General features: G+C 45.3%; 9 protein-coding genes across 9 annotated transcripts; 2 read left to right on the forward strand and 7 right to left on the reverse strand.

The window, feature by feature from the left end:
* Positions 1–1,022: 1,022 nt before the first annotated feature.
* GLAREA_12787 (uncharacterized protein) lies at positions 1,023–1,214 on the reverse strand (the record flags this gene model as incomplete). The annotated part of the gene is made up of 1 exon (XM_008084550.1): positions 1,023–1,214. The coding sequence occupies one exon, from the start codon at positions 1,212–1,214 to the stop codon at positions 1,023–1,025; it is 192 nt and encodes a 63-aa protein (XP_008082741.1).
* A 1,112-nt stretch (positions 1,215–2,326) lies between these two features.
* On the forward strand, positions 2,327–3,479 carry GLAREA_12788 (NAD(P)-binding Rossmann-fold containing protein; the record flags this gene model as incomplete). Its single annotated transcript, XM_008084551.1, has 2 exons — positions 2,327–2,626; positions 2,682–3,479. The coding sequence occupies 2 exons, from the start codon at positions 2,327–2,329 to the stop codon at positions 3,477–3,479; spliced, it is 1,098 nt and encodes a 365-aa protein (XP_008082742.1).
* Positions 3,480–4,306: 827 nt separating this feature from the next.
* Positions 4,307–5,492, reverse strand: GLAREA_12789 (uncharacterized protein; the record flags this gene model as incomplete). The annotated part of the gene is made up of 3 exons (XM_008084552.1): positions 4,307–4,378; positions 4,430–5,052; positions 5,168–5,492. 3 exons carry the CDS (start codon positions 5,490–5,492, stop codon positions 4,307–4,309), a joined length of 1,020 nt encoding a protein of 339 aa, XP_008082743.1.
* Positions 5,493–6,141: 649 nt separating this feature from the next.
* Positions 6,142–8,544, forward strand: GLAREA_12790 (RNA-binding, RBD; the record flags this gene model as incomplete). The annotated part of the gene is made up of 1 exon (XM_008084553.1): positions 6,142–8,544. One exon carries the CDS (start codon positions 6,142–6,144, stop codon positions 8,542–8,544), a length of 2,403 nt encoding a protein of 800 aa, XP_008082744.1.
* Positions 8,545–9,299: 755 nt separating this feature from the next.
* On the reverse strand, positions 9,300–9,890 carry GLAREA_12791 (uncharacterized protein; the record flags this gene model as incomplete). Its single annotated transcript, XM_008084554.1, has 3 exons — positions 9,300–9,408; positions 9,461–9,689; positions 9,743–9,890. The coding sequence occupies 3 exons, from the start codon at positions 9,888–9,890 to the stop codon at positions 9,300–9,302; spliced, it is 486 nt and encodes a 161-aa protein (XP_008082745.1).
* Positions 9,891–10,810: 920 nt separating this feature from the next.
* GLAREA_12792 (uncharacterized protein) lies at positions 10,811–11,618 on the reverse strand (the record flags this gene model as incomplete). The annotated part of the gene is made up of 2 exons (XM_008084555.1): positions 10,811–11,006; positions 11,056–11,618. 2 exons carry the CDS (start codon positions 11,616–11,618, stop codon positions 10,811–10,813), a joined length of 759 nt encoding a protein of 252 aa, XP_008082746.1.
* Positions 11,619–12,540: 922 nt separating this feature from the next.
* GLAREA_12793 (uncharacterized protein) lies at positions 12,541–13,128 on the reverse strand (the record flags this gene model as incomplete). The annotated part of the gene is made up of 1 exon (XM_008084556.1): positions 12,541–13,128. One exon carries the CDS (start codon positions 13,126–13,128, stop codon positions 12,541–12,543), a length of 588 nt encoding a protein of 195 aa, XP_008082747.1.
* Positions 13,129–13,585: 457 nt separating this feature from the next.
* GLAREA_12794 (uncharacterized protein) lies at positions 13,586–14,143 on the reverse strand (the record flags this gene model as incomplete). Its single annotated transcript, XM_008084557.1, has 1 exon — positions 13,586–14,143. One exon carries the CDS (start codon positions 14,141–14,143, stop codon positions 13,586–13,588), a length of 558 nt encoding a protein of 185 aa, XP_008082748.1.
* A 5,331-nt stretch (positions 14,144–19,474) lies between these two features.
* On the reverse strand, positions 19,475–19,822 carry GLAREA_12795 (uncharacterized protein; the record flags this gene model as incomplete). Its single annotated transcript, XM_008084558.1, has 1 exon — positions 19,475–19,822. One exon carries the CDS (start codon positions 19,820–19,822, stop codon positions 19,475–19,477), a length of 348 nt encoding a protein of 115 aa, XP_008082749.1.
* Positions 19,823–19,837: the final 15 nt, after the last annotated feature.

The following is a 19,837-nucleotide window of genomic DNA, read 5'->3' on the forward strand; positions in this document are numbered from 1 at the left end:
CCAGGCTAGGGCACTGTATTACAATAGCTGGAATCGACATATCAGCAATTGGCCCTAAAATAGTGGGTGCATCGTCAGGGAAGACAACATATACATACCAGCCAATTAAGCCGACCTTACTTCGAGTGAGTCCTTTGTCGTCGGATCCGGTGCTGAAAAGTTGCAAACAGTCAACGCTTTCAGTCTGCCTTGAACCAACAATATACACCCCCAAATGGTGATAAGATAAAATACCAACAAGATCGGGGCACAGTTATGACCTTGAAACCAGCAAATGCTCCCAAAAGTAATAGAGTCGTATCTTGAAGGTCCGGTGTGGCGAATAGGAAAGGTATGATAAGCGCGAGGAATTACGAAGGGGTCTGCAAACGGTCGCACAATTGCATATCACATTTACAAGATTCAAGAAAAGGAACGGGATGAGAAAAGGGTTGCGACGGCAAAGGAAACAGCGACATTGTTATGTTATCAATAACAGCCGCGACCGATAACTTAGGGCTGATGAACCACGAGCTGAGAAACAATGGAATCCCAGCTAGCAGAAAAGCCCCCATGGCTTTTTCCACATGTCTCCCCTCGAAATAGGGAAAGAGGGGTTTCTGGTAGGCTGGATCGCCAAATGCTCGCGAATTGGCCAATGACTGCGCCTCTGAAACCGTCCCTGTCAACGGGAATTTGTGCTAAGGGAGGTTGCGCCGAGGTGCGAGGAGAACCAGTTGCAGCACAGCAGTCTTGGGATGTGCCCGACTGGCCCCAAGAGTCCGCAGTAATGTCGTCGTGGGGGCTGTTGGAGGGAATCCTCCCGCCGCCCAGGTCAGCACTGTGAAGAAAAAAGCCGTTTGACGGGGGTGAGATTGGCCATTCCGACACGCTGAATGGCCTGTACTCGAGTATACTCGTACATAGTGCCGAGAACACCGTGGTTAAAGTTAAGTTCTCACCGGCCTTAACGCCCTCCAGGCACCTAAATAGGAGAATCCTTCGAGGCTTTTGAGGCTCTCACATGCGGGTGACAATGTTGATCAAGCCTTGAAGGAATGGCCACAGGACTGCTCCCTTCGCTTAGTTAATAACGACAGAGGTGTCTGCTGCTGTCCACTGACTGAAGAGTTTTGCGATCTGCGGCGGGTGTGACATGCTTCAGCGCTTGCTTGGCCTGATAAGCGACCAGAGCAGCCAGCCAAAAACGGCTGGGTTACATCTTTGACGACCATTGTGTTGGAACCTCAAAGTCCCTGGCTGCAGATATGACTCTATTAATGCTCGAGGTTCTTCGAGGCATCTCCAATCAGCACTCGTAGCCGGGTTCGTCTCATATCAAACAACCTCCACAAGGCTACGGCCAGGTCGGTATCCTTTTCGGGATTCTGCGAGGCAGTGCCATGTTAGATCTATTTGGTAACACGCCCAATAGGCACACCGCAGGAGAGCCGTCGTCCAATGTCGAGTGCCCAGTTCGGATGAAGTGAAGAGCGGTTGAACAAGGCACTGGCAGGTTAAGTGGAACGTTTGATTAAGGCAGCCTCAAATGAGTTTCTTGGTTGGCTGTCACTCGTTCCGGTCCGAGCAATAAACTAGACTTCGTAAATGCAAAAGTAAGACGATGACGAGCTGTTGGTGATCGTAAGCACAAGACTCGGTGGCATGTGCAGGCTGGTAACAGATTTGACCTGCAAGAGACCGTCGGCTTAATGCTTCATGGGATCTGTCGTTTGGACAGATCTTGCCGTACCATGTTGATTTCTTTGTATGTTGTTGGACTGTGGATCGCATCATTTTGTTTGTTCGCTGCAAGTCAAACTCTCCCGAACACCTGGACCGGATCGGAGGCTCGTCCCGGGTTCACGTGGGTCTACCTCAAATTGAACGACATAGGAGATCTTGAGCTCCTAATCATTGAATTTGATTTTGTGAGATAGTAATTAATTTCGGCCCAGGCTGATTTCGAATGATCCTCCTTTTCCTCGGACGTAGTCTCCTCGACGAGGCGCGACAAACATAACTTTTATTTGGGGTCGAGGTTATACGAGAAGCGAAGCATGTATTGTGATGAGCTGAAGGTTTACGTAGCTGTTGAATATTTTTTTTACCATCGATCATATTCCAAATATTTCATTTTAATTAAACAGTCTCTGGTTAAACCATGATTGTATAGGTAGTAATAAAATTCTTGAAAAGTTTCTATATCTCTTCGAGCGCAAAACAATGGCTGCCCCTTCCCCTGAAGTTATCGCTTATCGGCCGTTGCTGTCTTGCGCACAGACCATCCCAATAAACATTTCATTTCCATGCTGACATTGACGTGAATCCAATTCCGTTCAACAATATGTTCTCAACATATAGTTACTGGACATTCGCCCTTCTGCTATTCAGTACCATCATTCTCATACCAATCATCATGGGATTATTTGGTGGAAACAAGTTCCCGGTGGAGGGAAAGGTAAGTCGCCCAGGTACAGCTGGTCAGATTCAAGTAATAACCAAGCATGCCCAGACGGTCCTGCTTACGGGAGGCTCGGAAGGGATGGGGAAGGCCGTAGCGATACAGCTATCCCAGAAAGGCGCGAATGTTATAATTGTATCGCGGAATGTGGAAAAGCTGGAGATTGCTTTGAAGGAAGTTCAGGTAGGCTTCCAAACAACCCTCATAGCCAGCGCCATCCCTAACAACCAACTGCCAGGCCGCAGCCAAGAACCCTTCATCGCAGAGATTCAAATACATATCCGCAGATCTTTCCCAGTCATCAGCCTCACTGCGAGTGCTCGCAGAAGCACGAACCTGGAACCATGGCAACCCACCCGACATAGTATGGTGTATCGCTGGTACCTCCCTACCGAATTTCTACGTAGAAACGCCCATGGAGACACTTCGATCGCAGATGGATCTAAACTTCTGGGCAGCTGCAGAGATGGCACATGGTGTATTGCGGGAATGGCTTGATCCTGAAGCTCTGGAAATGGGAGGGTCGCAGAAGCATTTGATTTTCACGGCTACGGTGTGCGCGTTCTATGCCCCGGTTGGCTATTCTCCCTATGCGCCTGCGAAAGCTGCCATCAGGAACTTGAGCGATACGTTGCAGCAGGAGATGCTTTTATATGGTGGAGGAGAGGCTGTCAAAATCCATACAGTGTGTCCCGGAACGATAACGTCTCCTGGGTTCGAGAGGGAAAACTTGAACAAACCGGCTATCACGAAGGAGTTGGAGGAGTCAGATCCGGTTCAGAGCCCTGAAGAAGTTGCTGCTATCGCGATCAAGGCGCTGGAAGCCGGGGAGTATCTAATTACAATGAACTGGTTGGGTAGAGCTATGAAAGCTCAGGCTTGGGGAGGGATGCCGAGGAGTAATTGGGTGTTGGACACGTTATATACACTTATTACTTCTTTTGTGTGGATGATTGTGCAGCCGATGCTTGATGGGCAGGTGAAGGCGCATGGTAAGAAGTACGGGCACCCGAGTACATATGCGAAGAAGGCTTGATAAAAGATTATCTGTTTGAAGGAGTTCTTTGATGTATATATACCCTTTTAGCAACAAAAGATTTTGCTCTGTAAACAATAGTCATATTCGTCTAACACTGCTCACTGAACATGCATGTTACTCGTGCCGGACTATTGATGTCTTGGCTATACAGGTTGGAGAACTAGTACCTTGCAGTACACCCTGTTCTTCTTAAGCAGTTTGAACAGTATCTCGAAGAGCTTCAATACTATTCGCTTGTCACAATTGTCAAGTCTAAAATCAGACTTCGAGCAATAACACTATTCCCCTCTCAGGAATGGATTTAGACACGAATACTTGCATAACACTGAAAAGTTGACCATTCCTGAGCGTGTCTAGGTGGACAATAACTCCACAGTATTAAGTACGTCAAGACAGCCAATTTGACTAGGAAGGTTCCAGCGAATCAAGATACCAGAGATACACCTCATTAACAATCACATATTACCCAATAAGATATTTTTGAATGTTGTATTTTTTGCATTTATCTGCGGCTGTGTCATAATTACAATCAACCCAAGTTCGCCATAGAGATATCCATCCCTCGCTAAACCAGTTATACAAACGCCAGAGGCAGCTGAAAGGTAGCATGCCATCAAACATTCACCGCTGCGGGACTTTCAACGTGCCCACACTTCAGGCTTGGTGTACCTGGTCGCATCAAATCGCCAGTGCGATGACTTTCTATATCGCTTTTACACGCAGCTTCAATCTACACTCAAGTGATGGTCGAAACGAATCAACCTGTGCTACACCCTGTACCAATTGAATGGCAGGGAATCTCCGAAAAATGAAATCTTACAGGTTCATACCCCAACCATGCCAGGCCCATAACTGTTTTGTCGCAAAGGGCCTTGATAGTTGTGAGGGGGTCCATTCTTTGGAAGCGGTGTTAGCAATGATTCTAGGTCAGATAGCATACCACAAACCTTCTTAGGCCGTTTCCGACCACTGCGATCGTCTCCTTCCCCGGTAGAATAACCGGTGTCTTGAGTCTCGTCGTCGATATAGCCTTCGCCATATCCCTCAAAACTAGCATCTCCGTATGATCGCTTCTTGACGTTACGCTTCGGACGAGGCACTTCGCCCTTTGCAGTACGAGCGACCGCAGGATTTTGAGGAGGATGCGGTTTTATCCCATTTGAAGCCAACTTCGACATGTCCACAGGACGAGCCACAATCTCCCCCAATACGGACGAGTCAAATCGATCTTTGGGTATGCGACCCTTTGCCATCTTGAATGCACTGCCCAAACTCGATCTGACTTCATCTGAGAACCCTTTGCCCATCGGTCGACTCGTAGTATTCTGTGCTTCCCACTGGTCATCTGGAGTCATTATTAAAGCGGACAGTGTATCTGGTGCGTCAAGCTCTTTCTTTCCAACATCAAATGCGCCACTTAAACCCAACGTCTTGATATATTTCTTATACGTCTTTCGCAAAGGATTCTTCGTGCCATCTGGGTTCGTCCTTGCTACCGACTGAGCCACATTGTTCAACGAGTACATCGCAAATAGATCTTGAGATAGATGGGGAGACTGTCTAGGATGGGCTGCACAACAAAGTTCATGTTAACCATGGACTTTCAAAGGGAAGACGGAGGACATGTCAAGTATACTGAACCTGTTGAGGTCGAACAAGGTCTTGCAGAAAGAAGGGAGTCTTACGCGTTCTGCAAAGAAGGTATTTCTCGCCCACGTCCAAGTGAAGTTGCTCGATTGTGAGCCTAGCTTCCTCAAGATGAACCTTTTTCTGGTCTCGATCTCCGCTATCCTCCGGATCCCGCTTCCGCTTATTAGAAGCGTCGTCCTGAGAAAACCCCGATACCATACTGTCCGCACCGAGAGCAGACATACTGCCGTTGATGCTGTGCGCTGGTGTAGGGAGTGAGTTTGTGAACTGAGGTGAGGTCGAGGTTTTCCTGTAGAGATCGGTGACGCCCGAGACGGCGTGAGAAGGACTTTCAGGAGTTTGCGGATGATCTGAAGGCATATCGAGGTTATATGTGCAGGAAACTGATGCGAATGAGGTGACCAGTCACGAGAATCGTCGCTGTTTCTTTGTTCCGAACAGTTGGAAGTGAATATCCACTGAGATTCAGGTCGGAACGTCTGCCAGTTGCTTCGTTACTGCTCGTGCGATATTGATCAGCCTGGCAAATCCTCCCAATCGATTGCAGTCCAGCCTGAAGGGAATGAGTTGTGCCGTAGGTTCATTCACAGAGGAGCGGACAAAGGATGGGCGAAGGGTTGGCGATTCAAGGTGAGACGGTCGCAATTCGCCCCACGGCGCACCTTCCGGCGGTGCTGCGGTACCTGCCTCCTAGTCCATGCAATTAATTCTCGATCTTCGATATCGCGATGGTGTTTTAGCTGTCGTCGAGGTCGTGGTATGCGCTGGAGGGTGATTGTCGTCGTCGTAGGAGGTGTGGTTGGAAGATCTAGCCCGTGATGAGGATCGGAAGGTTGTCACAGACTATTGACAACGACGGAGCCGCGCTAAGACGTATCGGTCCGCGGACGATCACGTGGGAATCCAGGATCTCTGCCCTGCAGCGCCCGAGCTCAATATTTTTGAGACAGAAACTTTTTGGATCAGGACTTTCAAAACGCTGCAATTAGATTTGCAGTATAACTTCACGATGGCTCCTCCAGCAAAACGACAACGTATTGAGGATGATGAGGCAGTTGCCCCCGTCTCAGAATATGACGAACAACCCGCGCCAAAAAAGGCGAAGAACGAAACCAATGCCTCTGCCCGCAGAACACTCTTCGTTCGATCACTCCCCGCAGTGGCTACCAGCGAAGCCTTGACCGAACTCTTTTCTCAGAATTACCCTCTCAAGCATGCAACGGTTGTCATGGATACGGAGACTAAGCAGTCAAAAGGATATGGATTTGTCACATTCGCAGATTCAGAAGATGCTCAGCGAGCGGTGGACGAATTCAACGGAAAGAAGTTCCTCGGTCGGAACATGCGAATTGAAATTGCTCAGCCTAGATCTCGCGAACTTGGGACCAAAGGGGCAGACGGAAAGCACAAAAGTACGATATCTGCAGACGCCGCTGCTGTGAAGAAGGCACGCGTGGAGAAATTGGCAGAAAACAGGAAATCGCCCAAACTCATCATTCGAAATCTTCCATGGAGTATAAAGACCCCTGAGCAGCTGGCGGAGCTATTCAAGAAGTTCGGCAAAGTCAAAATCTCTACTTTGCCAAAGGTCAAGGATACTCAGGCTGGTTTTGGGTTTGTGGTGATGCGAGGAAAGAAGAATGCCGAAAAGGCTCTGCATACTATCAACGGAACAATGGTGGACGGGCGCATGTTAGCAGTTGATTGGGCTGTCGAAAAAGAAGTATGGGAAAAGCAAAAAGCCAATGGAATCGATGCAACCGACGACGAAGATAAATCGGACGATGAGGAGGGCGGGGCAAAAGTCGAAGAGGGCTCAGAAGATGAAGAAGATGATGTTGCGAATTTCATGAAAAACTTTGGAGATCAACTTGAATCGGAGGACGAGGGTGATGATGAGCCCAAGTCCGAGGATGGATCCGACTTGGAGGACGAGGGCAGTGACCAGCTGAGTGAGGATGATGAGGATGACGATGAGGATGAGGATGATGACGACCTAGAGAGTGAGCAAGAAAACGCAAGACCTGCCAAGGTCATGATCACAGACAACTCTACAACTCTTTTCGTTCGCAATTTACCGTTCACAACTCTAGATCCAGATCTCAAGGAGCATTTTAGTCAATTTGGTCCAGTCCGATATGCACGAGTTGTCATGGATAAGGCCACCGATCGACCCAAGGGTACTGGTTTCGTTTGTTTCTTCAAAGTCGAGGATGCAGATGCATGTTTCCGTGGTGCCCCTCGTTTCCAGCCCAGCGGCGCTAATGCGACCAAGAAAGGAGACGCGGTTGCTCCAAAAGTCAAGCACTCTGTATTAGAGAGCGAGACTGCAGACTCCAACGGCATGTATACTATTGACGGTCGAGTCCTCCAAATCACAAAAGCTGTGGAACGAGAAACTGCTGTAAAGCTAACAGAGGCTGGTTCCACTTTCAGAGAAGGTCGCGACACAGACAAACGGAAGCTATATTTGTTATCTGAAGGAACTGTCGCTTCTGGGACCCCCTTGTACGCTGCTTTAGCCCCGTCAGAAATCAAGATGCGAGAAGATAGTGCTATGCAGCGTAAAAAGTTGATCCAAAACAACCCAACCCTACACCTGAGTCTTACACGTCTTTCTATCCGAAATCTTCCCAAAACTATCGACTCGAAAGATCTCAAAGCACTTGCTCGTGAGGCTGTTGTTGGGTTTGCAAAGGATGTCAAAGGTGGATTAAGAGCTCAGCTTTCAAAGGAAGAGGAGGCTCGTGGTGGCGACGAGATGCGAGATTCTGAAAAGCAAAGAAAAGCAAAAGGAAAAGGTATTGTTAGACAAGCAAAGATCGTTTTTGAAGGACGAGAAGGAGCGAAAGTATCAGAGGAGAGCGGTGCAGGTCGAAGTCGTGGGTATGGATTTGTCGAGTACAGCTCTCACCGATGGGCTTTGATGGGATTGAGATGGCTTAACGGGCATGCACTTGAAAGTTCGGCTGGGAAGAAGCAGCGATTGATTGTCGAGTTTGCTATTGAAAATGCACAAGTCGTGTCCCGACGTAAGGAACGAGAGGAAAAGGCAAGACTACGGTCTAAGGAGGTAGTGGAACTTCGTGAAAAAGGAGAAGCACCACCAAAAGAGAAGAAGATTTTAAGGAAAGACACCGTCATGGCTAAAACCAGAAAGGGCATGAAAGGAGGAAAGAAGGGACGAGGTCCTTTAGCAATTCCAGAAAAGTCGTTCGATAGAGTTCCGCACAAAGAATCAAACTCTGCTGGCGGCAAAGGCACGGATGTCACGAATGGTGGGCGGACGAAGAAACCAAAACCTGCTGCTAAAGACGGGCCACAAGCTACAGACGATGGGAAAATAGCTAAGCGAGCACAGATTATTCAGAAGAAACGGATGGCTAGGAGGCAGCGGAAGCAGGGAGCTTGATTTGTTATGAGATACCACGGTTTAGAATAAAATCATGTCAATGCTAAGATTCCCATCTGCTAGCATCTTGTGTACAATCATGAAGTGGCATAGCTTGAATCATCTCGTTTTCTCCCTAATAGCCGCACAAGTCTCCAGGTTCGAAGCAATAACGTATCGACACGTCCAACAATCACCCACGTCCCTCGACGTTCAGGGCAGGAGTACAAAATGTCACCTTGATGAATTTTCTACAACTATTCCCTCGTCCTGAAAGTCAACCATCGCAACGTCCACACCAACCAAAGTTTCTTATCAAATCACCATCCTACACATAACAATGCCACGACGATCTCCTTCCCGATTTCCCCAAGTTTCAAACCAACCAAGCCGCACAAGAAGACCTATTATGCCTCGTCCAGATGAGGCACAGGAGTTTTGCTCCTCTACACCTATTGCGTCGAACTTTTCGCCGAGTCTGCCTCCACAGGATCCAAGTTGCCAGGATGGAGGGCCGTTTGGGATGATTGATGTTGAAATCAGTACAGTGGTGGTGAAGAAGGAGGATGATGAAGTGTGAATGTTGAATATGGGGTTTTGGACGGTTGTCGCTAGGTCTCAGGCGCATCACGATGGGGTTGATGATAAGCAAACGCTACCGAATAGAGAGATCTCATTCAATTTATTACAAAAACTCCTCTCCATGCTAATTTGTACAAAATTCTAACTCTTCTTATACTTCATATATACATTATATTTACAATGCTGTCCATCCTCTACGCTACACCGAAAAACTCGGTAGGAGTAATCTTGAACGATTGCAGCGGCGCGACGAATTGGTTATAAGTGCTGTTCGCATGTCCAGTATAGTTGTAATAAGTGCTCCTACAACTTTGTCAGTCTTCTTCCTAATCATCAAAAGCATTCAAGTACTCACGCTTGCTCCAAATCCGTCCACTGAAGACTAACTTGGATATGCGCACCACTTCCCGTCGGCGCAGGCAACAACTTGGCAACAACGCCTCTGTTCGCTGGCAGATCGTCAAAGATATTGCAAGCTCTGTAATCTCCACCGAGACCGAAGCCGTTTTCTGAGCCGGAGCAGTATGCTGAGAATGCTGGGACGGTTGGGTTGGTGCCGTGGGCGGGGGCTGTTATGTTGAAATCTGGGGATGTGTTAGATGGACGGTACCAGGGGAGGGAAGATGGGGAAGTTTACCATAGTAACATCCCGCTCTTGCGCAACCTGCACTCCATCCTGTTACGTCCCATGAGTAGGTTGGATTGTTTGTGGTTTGAGGGACGGGTGCTGGAGCTGCAATGACAGCGGCAGCGAGGGAGGAGATGAGGGCGATGTTGAAAAGCATTTTGAAGATTGGTTTGATTGAGATTGATTGAGATGAAACGAAGATTTTGTGTTTTCCTAATTGATTTGTAGTGGTAGCAGATGAAGAAGGTAATTGAATTGTCTAATATGATCAATTATGCGAATGGAAACCCATCACTTATATAGAACTTCAGACCCTCATCGCAGCATAAACAGAAGTGTGACGACATGGTGGACATCTGAATATTATTTTTAGGATAGTTACCAAAATACGAGGAGTGGAGTTGTGAAAGGTTAAAGTTTTTCATGGTTTAAAGGCTTGGCTGCTGGCGGTTGGAGCGGATATGTTTGGTTTCTTGAAGATCAGCGTGGAACGTTCACTTTGTGTAGCACAGCCTTGAATCTACCGAAACTGCAGAGAGCGGATTTTTGGGTTGTATGGTTTAGTACTTGAAAATCTATCCTTGGTATGGTTATCAAGAGGAATTTGACATTATATCATCGACTACACTTTACCAGATATTCAATGAAGAAGCAGTCCTCGTTGCAGACCCCTAAACACAAATCTCCGAATGATGCAACTCCCCAGCTTCTGACCGCGGGTAGCTGCATTTGCCCCTTGTATTCCACCGGCATTCGACGGTACGGATCTGTTCCAGGGACCACACCGTCACGCCGCTTGTTTTGTTGGCAATACGAGGTGCACGTTCAATGATCAGCACAACACGACAAAAGTCGGTCTTGAAAATGGTTCCACTCGGTTGACGATCAGATGCGTCGCTTCGTACTTCGGATTTCGTATGGAAGATTGATTGATCCAGCAACATCGACGACATGGAGTTTGAATTATTCCGAAAGCGGAAAATGCCAAAGGAGTTGCTGAGGACCTTGGTGATTGTCATAAAGACCGCAAAAGTACGACAACTACAGACAAGAAGGGCAGCTGTTGTTTAAGAAGCCTCACGCAGTATAGGTGTCTAGCCATGCATCGGGCAATTGAGATCTCTTTGGCTTTCCTGCGAGGCTTTGATGTTGCTGAACCTTTTTCCTTTCACTTATTTTTGGCTGATGACGAATTGGTTTATAGATTGGTTGATAGTATGTTACTCTTTTACTGGGACGATGTAAAGGTATATCTCCATTGTAATGTTTTGACCTTTTAATTGATCAGCTAAATGTCAATGCAGGACAGGGTGAATAGTTACTCTGAAATATCCATAACCTCGTCCACGTTTCGTACGGTTAGCGTTGGTTTAGGACCTTGGTACAACGGTGAACGGGGATGCCGAATAATCGCTGCTTCGCGCGCCTCTGCCTTGAGTTGTGCCATCTTCTCATTGACAATGCGTCTAACCTTGTCATTGGAAGGTTCCATGAGAGGGTCAAGAGTCCCATAGTCGAGTATTGACGGATTGTCTGGAGCTCTCGAGGACTTCCATTTGCAATCGTATGTCATAATCATCCTAGCACGTTCGGCCTGATGGTCTACGCCATGCTCGTCGATTTCGACGGGCACACAATCCCAGTTGTAGAGACGTTTGTGTCGAAAGACTGACGCGGAAGCTCTGCGATGCAATTCCATGAGCAAGTCTACTGTTGTGTAAGATCCTTCGCGACAGCATCCGATAAGTTCTTCCACTGACATTGCAATGTATCTATCTCTTCTAGAAAGGGTGGGTGGTATGGACATGTGGTCATCGGTGATGGGTTTCAGAATCCCGGATTTTTCGAATATATCGATGTGTGTGGTCGACCTTTTGGTAGGCATGATGTCGATCGATTACGGACTTGGTGATATTTGGTGTTGATTCGAATTTTGCTAGACGTACAGAAGTGACAAATGATGTGCCGATGTCGACTGATATAAACTCATTGTCAAGGTGCGAGGAAGAACATAATATGCTTCAAAAATTGGAAGGCTGGGACAGGTTGAGATTGTTCAGAGCAAATTGGTTGTTGTTCAGATTCACTGTTTTGAAAGAAAATAAGGGAATTTTCTCAACATTCTGAAAGAATAGAAAACAGCTGCCTTTCAACCAGTAAGATTCATTGATCTGGGGCAATGAAATCGTCGTTTTGTTAGACCCAACGCTTCAATATCTGATAGACACTATCTGTAGAAACCGCCCCAATAGGCTTCCGCAGTCAGTGCGAATTATTTCCATTGTAAACAACGCTTCGATGTCATTGGATTGAAAATTATATTTACTGACAATAACTAATCAACCCATCGTGTATCATTTTTAGTGAATATTGTTTTTCGATACCACTTATCTTCTCCTTCACAATTCCCTCCAGCTTCACTGTCATTTTCCTCCATCAACTACCGCCTTTGTTCGTCTTTGTTTCTCCTCAACATGTAAAACGCTCAGGTGTGTTTTCATTGTCAACATTGCATCTTTTGTTCCGGCCATTTTCTTGATTCCTTTCTTGACGGCCCCACTATATTCTTCTGCTGTACCATCGCTGTCTCCTTATTCGTTCAGCGCTTGAAGTAGCTGGTCGCTTGCAGCGTTGATAGCGTCTCGATAGGCCTCGACTGCTTTGATAGCATCCGCTCGACTCTGATTGAGACCGTGTTTGCGTGTTGTTTTAGGTTTTGTCTCTGTCAGATTGTTGGTCTTGGGAAGCATATCGAGCATATCCTTCAAACTGAAATTATCCTCTTCCTCGGTAACATTGCTTTCCACTTACATGGTAATAATTTTCTCCAGTTTAATCAAAACATTGTCTGCTTGATATCGAAGCGTGGCCAGTTTTCGAAGAGAATCGTCCGCCGGTTCCTCGCCAGCACCGTGATAACCGCCAATTTGCGTAGTAAGTCTCGTCTGCTTTAACCTTTCCTTCGCATGGAGGTCTTCAATGAACGCTAGTTCGCTTTTCAGGGTATCTCGCATGTATTTGTGGAGAAGCGGGATAGAACGTGCCGCATCTTGTTGTAGTTGAATGTTGCTATCGGTAGGCCACAACTGCAGACCCAGTGCGAGATCGCGAAGTGTAGTATGGCGTTTTGACGGTGGCGTGTTCGGTTTTATGGCATATTGAAGTGCCGTTGCGACATTGGAAATGTTCTTGAGACTGGTGTGTGAGTGGGAATTGTTGGCCATGTATTTGGGACTTGTTGTGATGACTTGAACGAATTTTCCGATGATGGAGGGCAGAGTGTCAGACTCTTTTGATGACTCTTCTCCCACGTCGCTCCAGCTCTCTTCAAGTGACTCTGTCGTTTTTGACGCTGCATCCATCTCTGGGGTTTCCTTCTTTCGCAAAAGCCACATGGCGATGAAATATAACCAAAATATATCACTTTAAGCTCCGGGTGTTGTAAGTAATCTTGACAGGAAATTGCTCTGGGAAAATCTTATGTTGATATTTTGGTGGCTTAGCTATGATTCATAAACCTGATTACGTCTGTTTGGCGACCTATCTTCCTTGTATTTTACGTTTCCAAATAACGGCACTAGGAGGAAGTCGCTGGATTTATTCACACAAAGTATTCCATTCAGATTTCAAATAGCAACTCTTCTAATCAAATTGTAACCCTTTCTGACTTTCACATTCTAAAAGCAACTTTCCCTAGCAACTCCAAATCGCAAATTTATCTCCAAGTCATGGAAGTTCTTGCAGCATCACTTCCTTCCCTCACTTTAACCAGCTATTGACAATTTATCTAGCAATCTCAACCACAATCTTCCACAGAACAATGTGCATGCAGCCCCGATTCCAGAAATCTAATCATATAGGCCCCGTATAAGCACTTTCCACCGGTGTCCTCGGCCTCGGCATATCCAAAACATCAGCCTTCCTCCTAATCCCAAATTTCTCATCATAAGCCCTCAACAACTGCACCCTCTTGTCTAGCTTCGCGGTTTCTCTCAGAATACAATCATATCGGTTCGGATGTCCATGTTGCATTTCGATCGCCATGGTACGGTGGAATGCGAGCAGTAGTTCGATGCTTTGATCTCCGCTTTCGGCAAGCTTGATGAGGTCTCTGAGGGCGAGGATGTCGTACTGGGCGACTTTGTGCAGGTTTGGGACGATATTGAGGTAGCGTGGTTCGAAGGGGATGATTATGGAGCGGGTACGGCTTATTTTGGTGAGAAGGGGTTGGTCGATGGGGGTGCCTGTCGTGGTAGGTCCGTGAGTGGTGTGTGATGTTGATTTCATGATAAGTGGTACATCGTCTCGAATTATGTCGTATGGTGCCTCGACGCGTCTTGTGGGGTTTTCGGACCGAATTGAAAACGATTGATTGAAGTTGGGAAGTAGTCGTGATATCCAGCCTTTCATTTTGAAATCTTGATTAAAACGCGTCGATCTGATATGTTGGGCTGGATTTGATGAAAATCTTTTCATTTAGCCGTAAATATATATCTTCTTCCAAATTTTTACTTTCGGATTGGAAAGTTGTTAGTGTGGCGACAATTATAGTTCATGCCATAGGTCATGGTTGAGGTGAATTGAATTTATGCCAAACCTCTACCTAGGGGTCGCCCCCTTGCAGGTTATCAATAGTGAATCTACATCCGGGACCAATATTTTCCGCGGAGTAATATGTTTTCTAGCCTATTGTTGCACATTTATACCCAGCTGCAGCAAGCGCGTCCCGATTACACAAATGGTTTGAAGGCATGTTTCCAACAAGAGTGACAGCAACCCACAATGTTGGGCGCAGATATCTACAGATATTTGACGGATCTGAATAGTCTTTCTATGTTTAAAGACTGTTACGGATTTTCAAAGATGTAAACGATTTCGAGATGGCAAACTATGGTTGATGGGGAACTCGGCTAATTCAGGGGCTCATAAAGGGGGGAAAAGACATCACAGGCTACGTCTCCGTCTGTTGTTTTTCCTACACAATTGTGTCCCACCAGCAGATGTAATATCTGGAAAAAAAAACTTTTGAGAGGCTAATTCTCCTATGATAACCATCATATCGTTTTGTTTTATTACAAAATCTTTTCACAATCCGTACTATCTCCAAGTGACGAGAGAAGCGTCTCATAGTCTGCGCTTAAGGGCCGTGATTCTCTTTCTTTTTCTACAGATTTCTAGACGTGAAGTTTGGCTTCTTGGCCATTGGGCACTAGAGAAAAGATGGAAATTTTGAAATAAAAAACGACTGATAATCCGCTATGTTGGCCGGTGTTTAGGTTGATCGGCCTAATAGTACTGCAAAGGACAAAAATGTTACAATCATAAAGCATATACGCACTACGGACTGCAAATTATAGATTTTGCCTAGCCACTAATTATCGACTCTGCGTGGGTCGTTGTGATAGTACTGATTACAAGGACCACGGTACGCTCGCTTTACATCGTAGATCGGAGGAGTAAGTTTTTTGGAAATTTCTCTATAAAACACGTTTCATTCATCACCCTTCTAAATCATCGCAAGTAGAATTCAACATTGATCTAAGCAATGTGACTTGAATGTAAACCTACCTCTTAAATGTAATACCAAAAGTTACCTCTTGTAGTTAGGAGAAAAAGGAAGGAAAGAATGTGACATCGGAAAGGATAGAAATATTATAACATTTATAAAACACAAAATTCGTCACCGAAAATATTCCTACCACCGAAATACTTTTCTCGTTTTTTTTGCCAACCTGTACCCCTCATTCCCTCGAATATCCTTCCAAAAAGCCAGAAACAGATGAATTTTCTTTATAGATATATCGCAATTCTTATCTTTCCCGCCCATTTCGTGAAGGTTACTGCGATTTCTGAATCTGTTGACGGTATTGACGCGATTCGTCATAAGCTTCCGTATGCAATTGTATTTAAATCGGATGTACCTTATCTGTTTAATACAACTTGTAGTGTATACTAGATATTACTATTTTGAGTTTTGATACAATTTTGTACCGCGCCTGTTATCTTAAATTATCAACAATGCCATACAAACGCCCTCTTTCCTCGTGACGTAAAGAAATACTTAACTACTTTCTATAAAATCAATTTTTATCTCCTACACTCCTCCCTCTTTCAGATCAAAAAGGCAACAAGATCCAAAGTACACCTCCTCCTTTGTCCGGTTGGCAAATAATTTCTATACACGAACCTACAACCCTTTTCATTCTCACAACTAGCACAAAAAGTGTTTCCTCACAATTTCGTGAATATCTAGCTGACTCTTCGCAAACACTTCGTAAATTTTCAAAGTCGTCGCCGATTTCAATCTCACTACCGAATTCCGGGACTCGTCGCAAAGCATTAGATGGCAGCTATTTATTATAATCGGAGATAAGCCTAACCTAACTAGACAAAAGAAAAGAGGCAGAGTTGTTTGCTAAACCGCGCACTTCCGCATAATAGCCTCCGAGCATAATACTGCCATCTAATAGGCTAAGTTTTGCCTTAACGTCTATTGTTACTCTTGAAAATAGCGAAGTTATAGTTTAGGCTCTCTCCTTTCCTAAAATATGTTTCTAAAGCTAAGTAGTCTAACTCCCGGGCCCTATATTTTCTAAGATCTACGCTCGCAAAAAAAAAGAACAAATTTTGTTCGGCTACTATTTAAAGAGTATTAATATAGTTTTCTATCGCTTACTCTAACTTTTTAGGACTTATAAGAATTTCGTCTATTATTATAACCTATCGTCCTATTAATATAATCTCGTTTTGATACTTTTCGGCGCGAACTTAGATCCCTTATTATCCTTCTACTAACGTAACTGATACTAGTAAAAACGTAACCGAAACCTCTATCTTTCTTATCTATAGTACTACTTCTCTACTTAATTAAATCTTCTTAGTATAGTAAATCTACTATTTATTACTCCTATTCCCTACTCTATTCAAACATCCACCCTACCCCTAAAACCCCTCTCCTCCTCTCTTTACACCCCTGTATATAAAAAGCCTCTTTTACCCCCTCTAAACTAAGAACTAAGAAATGGAATCGACGTCTACAAACGTGTTCGAAAGTCCGAGTCGCGGATTCCTACCTCCATCTATTACACACTCAAGTCTCCTCTTTTATCCGAAAAAAAAAACGGTTCAACGATGATTGCAGGTAAGGATACCCCCGCGCTCTCCTTCTTGGGGGTAATTTTGAAAGGAGAACGTCGTCACCGTTTTCCATTTTACTACCAAAACCCCTCCCCCTTTCTAATTCCTCCTCTCCCCTACTATCCTCAACTTCCTTACCTAACTTACGCTATTATAACACGCAATCCCCCCTAAACTATCCAAAAAGCAGACAGCCACCGAGCCTAGCCCTACTAGCTTCTCTACTCCCATGAGATTACGCTAGGTCTAGTCTATAGAGTCTGCATCTCCTCTATCACCTCACCTAGGGTAGTCATGTACAGTAAGCGACGGTGATTCAAGTCCATTTCCGTGATTTTGCCGACGCGACGCGTTTTATTATTTATACACCTTTTTTTTACCTATTTAATATGCCACCTCAACGCACTCCGTTACGTCCTATAAATAGGAATTTACACCGTAGAAAGGATCTTACCCTATATACTAGAGGGCAGATTATTAGGGCAAGCTAATCGGGTAAGAGAAATTGTTCTATCGAACGCGAGTATAGAGTGTCTTTAGCGGTAGTTAAGTCGACTATTGCTAACAAGAGCCACTAGCCCGAGGGTATTTCTAAGAAGAGGCCTAGCGGACTAAAGACTTATTCGGAACGGGACTGTCGAATAATACTACGCAATATACGATTATACCCGAAAATGACTTTTAATTAGCGTCGGGCGGAAACTAGGCTAAAATGTAAGAACACTTAGATTAAAGACCTTGCGCGTAAGAATAGTATCTACTACTGGCGTGTAAAGAAGCGCCCCGAACTTATAGACGAGGTTGCCCTTCTAAGATACGAATAGGTACAAGTTAGAAGGTATTAGGATATAGAAAGGTAGAGGAAATATATATAGAGTGATAAGTGTTCGGTAGAGCGGGGCAAAGGCCAAAAGTAGGTTTAGGTCTTTAGAATTCCGGCTAAGAAATAGATACTAAAGAACGTCTTAACCTATAAAAAAGGAAAGGGTTTAAGGATTATAGTCTAGGTAATGTTTTAGGGCAAAGGAGAGAGGACGCCACTATACATTATAGACCGTGACTTCGAGTTAAAGAAACAAGGGTACTCGGCATCCTCCTACATCGAGGTATTAGAGGATAACCTACTATTTTACTACTAGGACGGCCTGGTATTTATATAGGACAATACCCCGATCTATACGGCTTATAAGGTCCGGGACTAGTTTATTAAGAATAGTATTCGTATTACAGATTAGCCTCCTTACTCCCCGGATCTAAACCCGATTAAGCACGCCTAGAAAGCACTTAAAGAACTCGTGTATAAGATGTACCTAGATCTCTAGAATAGAAATAGGAATTCAGAGGCCAATAGAGAGGCCCTTGAAGATATTTTGTATAAAGCGTAGGACGCTTTACCTAATTCCTTATTTAAGAGTCTTGTAGAGAGCATGCCGTCTCGAGTTAAGGCTTGTTTCGAGGCAGATGGCTGGCATACTAGATATTAGGACCCTACAACGTCGCGCGAAGAAATCCTAATTATAAGATTTATAGAGTAGATATACGCGAATTAAATAATCTAATTTGTTTAAAGATAGCCTTAGAATTAATTAAGTTACGATTTAATTAAGTCGTGGGGTAAGAAAGATAATTTTAGTGTTCTCGCTTAATGGACTTGAATCACCGCCTAGTACTGTAACACCCTCTACTACTTCTACTCCTAGCACATATGCTACGACACAAAGGTCGCTGTATCTAAATCACGCCCTGACACTTACTTTGAAGTATACTGCGGCTTCTTTGCTCTATCGCTAGATAGATAGTGAGATTTGAGTTATTCGCGGTAGCAATACTATGCCCTCTACTACAAAAGAAGATTTACTTGGGAATTTGATTTCGTGACAAGAATCGCTTATGATTAAAACGCCTAACGTATTAAAAGAATATCATGAACGATCTCGCCAAGAATGAAAACATCCACCTTAAACGCCCACATTCAAACGTCTCTAACAAGTGCTAATCACCTAACCCACACACTTCCCCTCCTTAGCTCCCACGATGAACCCTTAAATTCCACACTACACCCTGAACATGACCAGCAAAGTAAATTCCCAAGACCCCGAATTTCACTCCTCACTACTACGAATTTCATCACCGAAATCCACCTCACCACCTCAACCCCCCCCCTCTCATCGTCTCACACTACTGAACCAAATCTAACCAAAATGCACCGCCCCCAAAACCTCCCATACACCACGACAGCGCATCTTTACCACTACAACAGCGCACGCACGCGCTCTCACCCCCCGATCCAGCTCTCCAAGTCGTATCTGATCTCTGGCCGATATATTTCAGCCGTCTCAGACATCTCCCATGCTCAAAGAGCCTTTTATGTTTACACCTTGTCTGAAAAGGGGGTTCTTCAGGGTTTCAATAGTATACTTTTCGGTTATTCGAATCCTGGAAATCAGACTACATATGTCATGTTTTCATGTTCAATTTATCACAAGCAAGACACACCAAGACACACAAGACGCACACGAGCAAATGTCCTTTCACGACCGCGTGCGAGGCAACTGCAATTTGCAAACGAGATAGGTTAACGAGATGGTACCGGGATAGATATGATTAAAACCCCATCCCATCACCCAACCCCTCACCAAACCCATCAAGTAAATCCCCATGATGATGACCTCCCATGAGTCCACTCATCAAATCATCATCCATACTACTATTTCCCCCAAGTCCATTCCCCCCCATACTCCCACCCAATCCACCTCCTAAATCCCCATCCAACCCACCCCCCAGATCGCCTCCCAAATTCCCCATATCTCCCCCCAACCCTCCGCCCAAATCCCCACCCATACCACCCGCACCGCCCAAATCCACGCCCGCCGCCGCGGCAGCAGCATCCAACGCTTCACCGAGCACATCAACACCCGCACCAACACCACTCCCCCTCACACCAACGCCCATCCCCTCGACCCTACG

Source organism: Glarea lozoyensis, assembly GCF_000409485.1.
Source record: "Glarea lozoyensis ATCC 20868 chromosome Unknown GLAREA21, whole genome shotgun sequence".
Classification (NCBI taxonomy): Eukaryota; Fungi; Ascomycota; class Leotiomycetes; order Helotiales; family Helotiaceae; genus Glarea; species Glarea lozoyensis.